General features: G+C 36.0%; 1 protein-coding gene across 3 annotated transcripts in view; it reads right to left on the bottom strand.

Moving 5' to 3' along the window:
• Nucleotides 1–12095, bottom strand: part of tafa3a (TAFA chemokine like family member 3a) — a 118322-nt gene that overhangs the window by 20912 nt on the left and 85315 nt on the right. For all 3 annotated transcript variants that reach the window (XM_067373676.1, XM_067373678.1, XM_067373679.1), the window contains one exon: nucleotides 10653–10765. In XM_067373676.1, the coding sequence (XP_067229777.1) occupies nucleotides 10653–10765 (113 nt within the window). The remainder of the gene's footprint in view (nucleotides 1–10652; nucleotides 10766–12095) is intronic.

The raw sequence follows: 12095 nt of genomic DNA, 5'->3' as shown, positions 1-12095 counted from the left end.
TGCTGTTGTCTACAGACCGAGGTGGAAAGGAAACAGCCCATGAACTGAAATAAACACAACTGTCTCTGATTCAGAATTGTATAAAATATAGTACATGTTCCACATAAAACAAATGCTATATTAACTGGAATGTACTGCGTTAAAAGATCATTTTTAGTTCAATTATAGTGCAATTTCTCAAATGTAACTTTGAGATTTGAAGGTTGTACATCTCTGTAGGCAATATTTTAGGATAGTTCACCAAAAAATAAAATTGTAATTATGTATTCACCCATTCCAAACACGTTTGGTGTTATTTTCCAAGGTCCAGAGTAGATTGCCAACCAAAACCGCCATGGCAAAAGGCATAAAAAAACCTCCATGACTAGCTCTGACTCATTCAACTACGCCATTTCGGGTCAAGGTGAAATATTGCAAGTATTAATTGTTAATCGGCCAAATTACAATGAGTGTTGAGCAAAGCTGCCGCCAGCCAGAGGTGAAATATTACAATTATGAATTCTTAATAGTCTAAATTATTTTAACTGAGGTCTGTTCAAGAGTCATTAACCTACTGAATGGTAGCTGCTGGTCATAATTAATTCACATTTGAGAACACCACATCGCTCCCTGACACTGAACATTTCGTTTTGCATAATTTAACCAGCATTACTTTTCTAGTACTATCACTGGTCACTGTGGGTCACCAGACAGGGATTAGACTGCATGTAAGATATGAATGCTAAATGAATCACAACAAAACTGATATGCGTCCACTTCTGAGAGTGAATAATGGTTTTGTTTATAGGACTTCAAAAGATTATCACACAAAAAATGGACCCTTTAGACTGTGATGACGCGTTTCCACAGTTATCAACCATGCAAATCTAGAAAACATTTTAATATTTTCATTTAAAAAAATGCAATATATAATTATAATGCTATAATTTGTATTATATTATCTAAATTAAGAAAAAAAAGAATTGACACTGCCACGTGAGAGTTTCTAATACAACGGCTATACATTTTCACTCTCTTTTGGAAAGTCGCGGAAACACTATTGTGGATTTTCACTGTAAACCCTAATGCTCAAATTAATTAATTGGTTTGAGTAGGGTAAACTTAAATTAAACAAATTAGTTCAATCAAATTAACTTTTATGAGTATATAGAACTTTCGGTAACACTTTACTTGAAGGGGTGTGCATAAGACGAACATGACACCTTCATAATCTTGACATGACACATATCATGAATATGAAGGAGGTTTTATGCATGTTTATGACAACTGTCATTAAATGTCATTCACTCAATTATGTCATTTTTAATGCAAAAATGACATTGTTTGAGATGTCTTTGTTACGACAACTTGACATAAACCAACACATCATAACCTGTCAGTGTCTTTGTCATGACAACTTGACATTAGCAAAACATCATAACCTGTCATAAACATGACATAGAAAATTAATTATCAAACTTAAAAAAGCTACTTAGCTTACATTTCAGTATAGTGAAAACATATATACACGATTAACTATGACTTTTCCCTCAATAAACTCTTAATTTACTGCTTATTATAGTTAATTGTTTAGGTAGGATTAAGAATGTAGAATAAGATCATGCAGAACAAGGCATTAATATGTGCTTTATAAGTACTAATAAATAGCCAATATTTTAGCCATATGAATGCTAATAGTAATAAGCAACTAGTTAAAAGACCCTAAAATAATGTTACCATTATTTTATAACAGTGTCATCTTTTTTATGAAATTTGAAATTGTTTATTATCTGACCTTCTGTTGGAGGAAACTTAAAAAAAAAAAAAAAATGAAATAAAATGAAATGAAAAAAATAGTCATGAATCTGATATAAAATTATTTGTCAGAGTATTGTCACTTAATGACATTTTAATGACAAGTTCAATTTGTACCACTGTACTTGAGCTCAAGATACATATTTATGACAATATTATAATGGCCTCATGACAGCCAATGTCAAAACCAACGACATGACAGTTTAATGTAATGTTAACCCATAAAGCTAAATGATGTCAAGTTGTCATGACAAAGACACTGACAAGTTATGATGTATTGGTTTATGTCAAGTTGTCATATCTCAAACAATGTCATCTTTGCATTAAAAATGACATAATTGAGTGAATGACATTTAATGACAGTTGTCATAAACATTCATAAAACCTCCTTCATATTCATGACATGTGTCATGTCATGATTATGAAGGTGTCATGTCAGTCTTAGGCACACCCCTTCAAGTAAAGTGTTACCGAACTTTCTTTTTTCATGAAACTGACACATTTTAAGCAAAGACTATTGAATAACACAAGACGCATCACTCATAATATTTTGAATGGGGGAAAGTGCATCATGCAATATGGTGGAATAAGTCCCGCCTCCTAAAAAAGAGCCAATTGCTGATTGGTGAAAGCTATTGTGTCACTGCAGCGACTGTTAGAAGCTTTGGTTCCTATAGAAACAGTCAGACATGCACTTCCTATAGAGACGTGAACTTAGAACTGCGCATGCGCATTAGCTTGATCCAGCCAGTTTTTTTGTCATGATTCGAGCATTTAGAAACAAAATTTATGAGACAGTTGTTTGTCAGATTTTCTTGGTGATTTCAAATAAGAAATTTAATCGAAAGCTTGCCAAACAGCTTTGGAGAATTTGATGTTTCCCCATTCAGAGAGATAGGAGCTGCACTTGCATGCCCGAGAGGCATTTATAAGATGGCTGCCGAGTGAAAAGACTTGGCTTAAAGGGACTTTGTTTTAAGTAATTTGACTTTGAATTTCATTGTTCGTGAGTTTTATGAACATGTTTCTTTTAATTTAGACAAACTCTTAAATTTAACTGAAACTGGGCTGGGATTTCTATTTCCCAGCATGCTATGCCATGACACAAGAAAGGGAGAGTAAATGCTAAAATTAAGTTTTGTATAAAGTTTTTTTGTGCAATATGAATGTTAAGTTGGAGATTTAGGCCCAGTTTCACAGACAGTGACTACCTTGTCTGTGAAACTGGGGGTTAACGTTTAGCTATGCTAATTTAAAAGAGTTTCTGTTATGTTGAGTTCTTAGTTTGAGAACAGAAATATGTTAAATGGTCTATATTGCAGCAATTGCTATGCTATGCTAATGATATCAAAGCATTATGTTACCACACAGCATGTTAGCATTTACTGAATCTAATTAAAGCTAGCCAACTTTCCACTACTAAAAATATTTAAGTTGAGATTACATGATTTTAAGTTAAATGTATGAGTTAGCTTACTCAAATATTTCAAGTCAAGAGCAAATTAAAATGTATGAGTACAAAAAAAAAAAAATCTGAAAATCATTTTTTGAGTTTTGCCAACTTTTCCGGGTTTACAGTGTTTGCTGTTGAAGTAACTTAGAATACAAAAATTATATTTGCTGTCGTCTCCTATTCACCACTATACATGTTCACTCGACTATGACGACTAATTAATAGTAATTCAGCAAACAGCACAACAATAATCTTACAACTAGCAGTAATGCATGCTGGGAGCTTACAGACCCTTAACCAATCAGTAGCACTGTTCAATATCACAATTTTCAGACTCTTTTTTGCTTGATGGGACAATATTCAAGGGAATATTGTTAGTCTAACTTGTGCTTTTATGTAGATTCATGGTAATTCACATTTCTAAGCATCTCTGACTCAAGAGGCCCCTGTTTGCTGGATAAAATGTAATTGCAGTGTAAAACATGAGTCATCAGTATTTTTGGTCCATTTTCCAGGAAGAGAAAGACATTTAAAATTAAAATGTGCACTGTATATCTGCTTTATTTTAGGAGTACACTAAACTACAGATGGTTTCTGAGTAAACGGGTAGGCCTACGGAGGAAAATTTGACCCAGATATTCAGACATTTGACTTCACAAATACAGGAATCTATGTTGATGTATTATGTAGAATCAGCACTGAAAATAGGACAAAACTAATTCATTTTAATGTGGTAACATGCTGGTGCTTTAATTATTTTGAAAGTAAGACAACATTCCATAGTGCAACATTTTTAGAGTGAAACTCTTTATTTTTAAATAAATAATCATAAATATCATTATTGATAATCATTTATTATTACTATTATTTATACACTTTCACTCTGCAAAGACAAGACAAAATCATTTTTCTTTAAAATAATACCATGAATCATGTACAATAAGACCAATAATATGAGTTCATTTCTGAGCATGTTATGAACTGACTATATGGACTGATAGAGTTCATTTTAAATACTGTACAAGTCCCGATGTAAAATATTTCATTTCACTTGGGCTAAACTACCTATTGTGGATAACTAGCAGAAATGAGGCGGGTAGTGTAAACCAATGAAGGGAGTCAGGGAACAAACAACCCGAGAAATCCACAAAACCTTTGGAGCATCTCTCACAATAGTTCTCTCGCCTCGTCTTGTTTTTGCAAAGGATGCCTGCTCGTAAATGTCTTCCAGGATTGATATCGTATTATTACTTGCACTTATTGAGTGGGTAGTTTCAAAGGGACAGTTATTAAAGCAAATATCTTTAATTTACGATCTGGGGCCATCAATCTGTTCTAGTAATAACAGCAAGGAATTCCTTATTAGAGTTGAGAGAGAAATATTGAGTTTCCTGACATATCCTCAGCTTGGTGAAAATATAACCGTGCTCAAATCATGAAATGCAAGTCTACAGGAGGTGTGCAAACGAACCGTGAGAAAAAAATGGCCTGCATTATCATAGTGCCGCAGTTAACCGAGTGAAATCTAAAATGCTGATTGATGTCATCATGGTATATATGTGCATTCAAAATCAATTCCTTGGTTAGCCTTACTATGCAATATTGCTTTCATTATAGTAATAACAATTGACATGCTATATAGTGAATGGTAAACTAAAATTAAACGTATCTTACATGCACTCTTCAAAATTGCAGGGTACTGTTAGCCTTTTTTTAAAAACAGTAATTTTTAAGGCTTCATGATGGCGATTTTAACACTCTGCTCTCAGCGCGGCCCTCTGGAACGCTGTCAGCACTTCTCTTCTAATTGCCGCCGTCAGTTAAAACCATTATGATCCCCTTTTATTCTGCCCAAAATAGAAAAAAAAAACATGTTGCTCAGAGTTACAGACTGACCGCCAGGAAGTCTCAATGGCTACTAATGAGATGCTAGTCATGGGTAAATGCTTGGTGTATAAGTTCTATATAAGAAGTCAGACGAGTTATAATAATGGTGATAATGACATGAAACACAAACTTGTTTAAATAGTGCTTAATAAACTTATTTGATTGTTACTGATTATTACTGTTGCTATATGTTTACTTAAATTACAGTTTCAGTGCAGTTTGGGCACAGCTACTCTTGCTTTACTATTACTATCGTCCACTCAGCACTTAAGAAATGTAAATTCAATGCTATTTACATACTGCATTTTCAAAAAATATTGCAGTAATACGTAAATAACTATGGATGTTAATTATGTGTAGGCCAAAAAATATCTATATATCATCTTTTTAAGAAGTACCCTCTATCTAGATGAGATCTGCACACTCCTGGGAAGGACTTCATATAAGCCAGACTCTTGCTGGCTGCTTTTTCCTTCACATTTTCTGTGTGTGTCAAACACATGGTCAAACTTCACCAAGGCAAATGCCATCTATGACAACTGGAACGCTTACTACTTTAATGTCACATGCATTAAATGTCACATGCAGTACTTTAAGTCAAACTATAAAACAAATAGTTTGAGGACATTTATGCCATGTCTGTCTGTCTACTGTATCCATATACTGTATCTGTCCATCCATCTATCTATCTACAGTATCTATTTACTGTATCTATCAACAGTATCTATCCATTCATCCATCGTATACACCTATCTATCTATCTATCTATCTATCTATCTATCTATCTATCTATCTATCTATCTATCTATCTATCTATCTATCTATCTATCTATCTATCTATCTATCTATCTATCTATCTATCTATCTATCTATCATGTCTTTACCCCAGTATACCGTGAGAAGTGTTCCACATTGTCCAGTGTCCCAAAGGAAACAATGACCTGCCCTGCAGACACCAGAATATCAGAGTCCAAAAATTGAGATGTCTTCCTCCTATCTTTCCCTGGAACAAGCTATAGTTATGCTATTCTACACAGAGTGCACTGAGGCATGCACGATTTCCCTTGTAGACATACAAGCCCACTCTAGGCTGAAATTCTGCAGTCTGCGACAAGCCAGCCAACATGTACTCGCATATGGAAATAACTGTAAAGATTATATAAAGTGTTTAAAATTTCATTTAATTGAACAATACCAGCAAGGAACCCTCATGTAATTTATAATATCAACCAAGAAGCTCTATAACAATTGGAGTGAAGTATAAATGGCAGTTATGAAATCTACTAGCAGGGGCTAACTAGACCATGCTAATGAATAATGTCAACCATTATTTATCAAAACCAAGAAGGTTATTATACAAGTGCAAGAGTTAAAGTGTAAGTGAGTATGTGCAATTTAACCTTGCAGAATAAAATATTTTGATGATCTCATTGACATTAAAAATTCAATTCAGTTTGGGGCCATATTTCATCAGAACATTATTCCAGAACCAGTTACATCTATAACTTTATGACCTGCATGGTGTATCACTTCAAGCCCTGTATCTAAAGAAAAGAGATCAGCTGTCAGATTAAATCTGATAATCAGCTCTTGCAATGTGGTTTTCACGTCTCTATTATTCCAGCGTGCGTTGCAGAATCTCCCCCTGTAGCTACTGACTAACAAATCAGAAAATGCTTGATTGCTGTGCATTAGCATGGAGACGCATCTATTTAAGGAGAAGAGGAGGGAAACATTCCATCTAATCAACAGCAAGACATGATCTTATTGCTCTATGAATTTATATGGAGAGATTTTACATTGATGCATCAACGTCTTCAAGATCAACACAGGAAAAAAAACATATCATCTCAATTGTTTCTCCTAGAGAGCAATAAGATTAAGGGACATTTCTAACATACTGTATCGCTTTGAGTTTCACAAACTGAGTTCAGATATGCCAGTCTGTAATCTAAAGTCAGAAATTTCCATATAAACTATTTCCCAACAAATTCTTCCAAGACCAAATGATCAAAGCTATCAATGATATCAATGCATATTTTAGAGCTCTTATTGTAGCATAGCTTCTTAATGCCATGTCAGCATCGGAGGCTATTTTCACGGCAAAAACGGAGTTACAAAAAAATACATGAGTTGCACAGATACAATAAAAATAAAAATCAAACAAAAAGAAAAATACAGCAGTTAATAATATACAAGAGGCTTTACATTGACATATTACAAAAAAATTTAAAACCCTTTCTGGTAAAATCTTACTTAGTCCTTAAGTGAGCTTACTAAATAAAAATGTTGTCTACTTGCATTAAAAGCAGGACAGTCCAATTAAATATGTTTAAGGGAAAGTCTTGCAGAACATACATGGAGTTGGTTATTCACCTTTACCTAATCTAGTATGACCTATGCGACATCTAGTGAATACCACTTGATCAAATCTTGTTTTAAAGAAGATTAAAAGTCGTGGGGATTTTCAGCTCTTACTGTACAGTATGGCGAAAGTACCGCTGTATGGTGAAAAACTCCATCTCATTTTCTCCTCCAACTTCAAAATCGTCCAACATTGTGGTTTTACTTTTTTTTGTAAAGGCCGTTTGACTTAATCTTTGCACGTTCGCTTTGTAGACACTGGATCGGTACTTTACTCGGTACTTACATCACACGTGACCTTTCCAACGTGATTACGTAATGCGTGGCGCAACCCATTTGTGGTTAAAAAGTATATATATTAGGGTTAGGGTCGTTTCGCTAGACAAGACTCTTATTTCTCGTTTGGGATCATGTAGAGCCCGTTGAAGCTGCATTGAAACTGAAATTTGGACCTTCAACCCGTTGTACCCTAGTAAAGTCCACTATATGGAGAAAAATCCTGGAATGTTTTCCTCAAAAACCTTAATTTCTTTTTGACCGAAGAAAGAAAGACAAACATCTTATTGGTGAGTAAATTATCAGGAAATTTACTTAAAGGGATAGTTCACCCAAAAATGAAAATTTGATGTTTATGTGCTTACCCCCAGTGCATCCAAGATGTAGGTGACTTTGTTTTTTCAGTAGAACACAAATGATGATTTTTAACTGCAACCGTTGCCGTCTGTCAGTCAAATAATAGGAGTGAATGGGAACTCTATCAATAAGAGTCGAAAAAACATGCACAGACAAGTCCAAATTAAACCCTGCAGCTCATGACGACACATTGATGTCCTAAGACATGAAACGATCGGTTTGTGCAAAAAAAACCGAACAGTATTTATATAATTTTTCACCTCTAAAACACCAATGTCCAACTGCGTTCTGCACTCGCTTAGTGAGGTCTGATCACACTCTGACAACGGAAGTGATGTCTGGTGCATATACTTCAATGAGTGCTAGACATCACTGCCGTTGTCAGAGCGCGAAGCAGATAAACATCAAATTTTCATTTTTGGGTGAAATATCCCTTTAAGTAGCAATTTTTTAAACAATTTTTCAGTCAAGCACACTGAACATTGTTTTTTAATGGGGACAAAAACAGAGAAGAATACAATAAGGAAAATAATTTTGCAGCGCATTTTCAAAGCAGTCTTTACAACAAATATCTGAAACAAAGACAGATCTCAAATATTTCCTAAAATATAAAAGACCAATGTTTGAGCAACATTTTCTCTAGAAATGCACACATTTAATTGTCCATGTTTATTAGGGAGACCCCCCAAAACAACTAGGCCTTTATTGCATTTCTGCAAGTTTTATGTTTTTATTTAGTTATCAAAGTTGCCAGATATTATCTCATTTCCCTTGCCTCTGTTTTTCATCTCATGCCATATTTTTCCTTCTTCCACCCAACGTTACCCCCCCCTCTCTCATGACTAACTAATGAGTCCTGGCATTGCTGTTGTCCCTGAGGTGTTTTTGGGCTGATCTGTGCTCTCTTAAGGGTGTTCTGAGAGGTTGACTCTCCAAAGCAGCAGGAGGCCCACACTTCTCTTAAACAGCAGGGCTAAAGAGGTTTGTTTACTGGGTAACACCTTGGCCTGACCTCCCCGAGCCATTGGGAGTTACTCTGTGATTAGTTCTGTGCTAGCCTGGAGCTGAGGAACCGGCATCGGGTGGAAAGCCACTCTCTCCCCACCACAGGGTGAATGATTGGGCAACTCGCGCTGTAATCAATCACCCTTTCTACCTCCGACATACCGCACGTACACATCCGCCGGGAGAAGGATGGGGCCTCCGAAACTTGTTGCTATCTTTGTCGCCGTGCCTGAAAAGCTGCATGATTTTATTTAGAGTCGGCCTTTGACTTGATAACAGGAGATTAATTGTCGCTGTTGCTTGGCTTTGTCCCCAATGGGTCTTTGTGGCTTTCGGCAAACACAAAAAAAGGAAGACACAGCCTCGCCAGGATATATACGCAGCTAATGTCTGTGTGTGTATGTGCTCAAATATGACATTCTCTTTTCACTCCTGGTCCTCAACTGTTTGCCACTTGGCCCCTGTGGACAGGGTCTCATTATTGCAATGTGTATTCACATCTTCCACCTTTTGCCCAGGGTTCTCCTTCACTTTGTCGTTTTCTCCTTACAATGAGATTTCAGTGACAAGCATGACACCTTCTCCTCTGGCGCCCCTGTTGGCCTGCAACTGGGCTCCACTGACCTAACACTGCACTCCCGTCAAGAGACTTCAGAAAGTAAAGTCACAAAAGTTATTACTTTTACATCTCAATGGTTTCTCCTAGACAGGAGCAATGAGTAAACAGAGATCAAACGGAGACTCAAATGGAGAACAGATCCAGAGTTGCATCATTCATTGAAATAAAACTGTAATGTTTAGTGGCTTGGTGCAATAACAAAATATTTTTTCATAGTTATGAATAAAACAAAAAATGACTTCTTGTTTCTTTGTGAAATTTTCTGAGTGAAAATTGTTTCAAAGTAAATTCAACACCAATTTTTTTCAGTACATCAAATCGCAAAGGTTGCAATTTAATTATATAAATACACTGCCCGGCCAAAAAAAAGCCTGTTTGGATTTTAATTCTTAAGAATCTATGAATGGATATTTATTACAGTGATTATCATGTTTCTAGCATGTTTTATTATAACCGTTTGGCAACGGTTCTTCTAACCCTAACAGTCAGAGTGTACAGCTTTTCATTTCTTAAACATCCATATCAGAAGATGTTTCATGGCCATATTCCAGAATGACAATGTCAAGATTCATCAGACTCAAATTGTGAAAGAATATTTGTGAGGGAGCATGAAGAATCATTTTCACACATGAATTGGCACCTCTTAGTCCTGACCTTAATGTCATTGAAAAGGGTGTGCTGGAGTAGACTTTACAGAGTGCTCCCCTCTTGCATTGTCAATACAAGAAGTTAATCAAAAACAGATGCACCTCTTGATGGAAATAAAATCACAACATTTATTTCCAGCAACAGATGCATCATTTTTTGGTCAAGATCTTGACCAAAGTCTGTTTGATCATCTGTTTTCTCTAATGCTTCCCATTAAAGTTAATGTGTATATATTTGCATGCAACTCACCAATATGGCTGCGATGTGTTGAGGCCAGGCTCAGCTGACCCCAGAGAGACAGCAGACAGATGCCCAACAGCAGCAATCTCCTGCCCACACGCTGCAGTTCCCTCTTCCGCATCCTACAAACACACACAATTCATAAAGGCAATTAACATATGATTCAATGACATATGGGAAACATATGCTAATTTATCTTAAATACACCATCAAACACATGAAAATATAAGTAGCATGGTTTAGTAATGCTTTCAAATGGTAATACAACGGTACTTTGATATTGAGGAACGGGGCTAGTTGTTACTGTACATAGGCTATATCTCATTAACCACACTAGCATATTCAGACGACAATTTAATAAAGGTAGATTTTAGGTTGTCACATGTATTTTTAAAATGTATTTTTGCTGTATTATCAATTACTGTTTATCAGTAGTCTTTCTTTTTAAATGTAACTGACAAACCTGCTATCCTGTTGTTGTTGTTGTAACAACTTCCACCATATTGTGTAAACTATTGGGGCATGTTGTCACAAAAGGTCAAGATGTGCTCAGTAATGAATAATAAGGGTGGAAATGTTCAACAGCTTTTTGTAGCCAAAACGCAGGCATGTGTAAGCACTGTAAGGTACTTCAGTCATTGTATTGTCTACAAGTGACAAATTGTTACATGAAATGGCAATTTTGATTTCTTGTTCATTTTAATGTAATACCATGCTATTTTCCTGTAGGGAAACATTCTCATTTTACCCCATTTGGCAAACAAACCATTTTACAATTTCCCTTAATTGCCTCAAACACCCAGAAAATAGCCTATTTACAGTACCATTTAAATGTCAGATCAAATATTCAATTTTATTCTGAAATGCAGTCAGTCAAACATATGACTCCAAAGCACAACATGACCCATAAATCCTGAAAATGCGAAATAGTTTAGAACACGGCAGATACGAATCCAAACAGCCATTAATTTCCTCAAATATCAGCCATCCTTCAAATGTGTAAGCGAGTGACAGAATCTCGCTCTTTGGCGGTGGTCCGCTCTTGTCTGGAAAGCACCGTAATCTTGATATACTATCAGAGGCTGCAGGCCAGTAATTCCCTCTCTGTCTTTGAGGGGTCCGGAGAGACCAGAACACACAAAAGCAATCATCGCGCCGACATGCCAAGCTTGTCTTATTCTTGTGAAGGGGGGACAACAGCAGTATCACAGGCATCTTTTCATGTCTTTTGCCAACATCTCTCCTCAAATTACAGCAAAGGCGGGCTCCATGTGAGGGGCTGTAAGCCTGCATGTTTGGCAGAGACTGTGAGGCTTTTCTGCATATGTTCAGCAGTAAGTCAGACTCTGGAGGTTTCCATGTCCTTCATTACACTAAACTAAAAGAACATTGGTTTGGTTTGTGGCCACAGCAGAAGCATGCAAATAACCTCATTTGAGGTTTTGATCAAGG

This window comes from Chanodichthys erythropterus, chromosome 21 (assembly GCF_024489055.1).
Source record: "Chanodichthys erythropterus isolate Z2021 chromosome 21, ASM2448905v1, whole genome shotgun sequence".
Classification (NCBI taxonomy): Eukaryota; Metazoa; Chordata; class Actinopteri; order Cypriniformes; family Xenocyprididae; genus Chanodichthys; species Chanodichthys erythropterus.
This window is presented reverse-complemented; position numbering and strand designations above follow the sequence as displayed.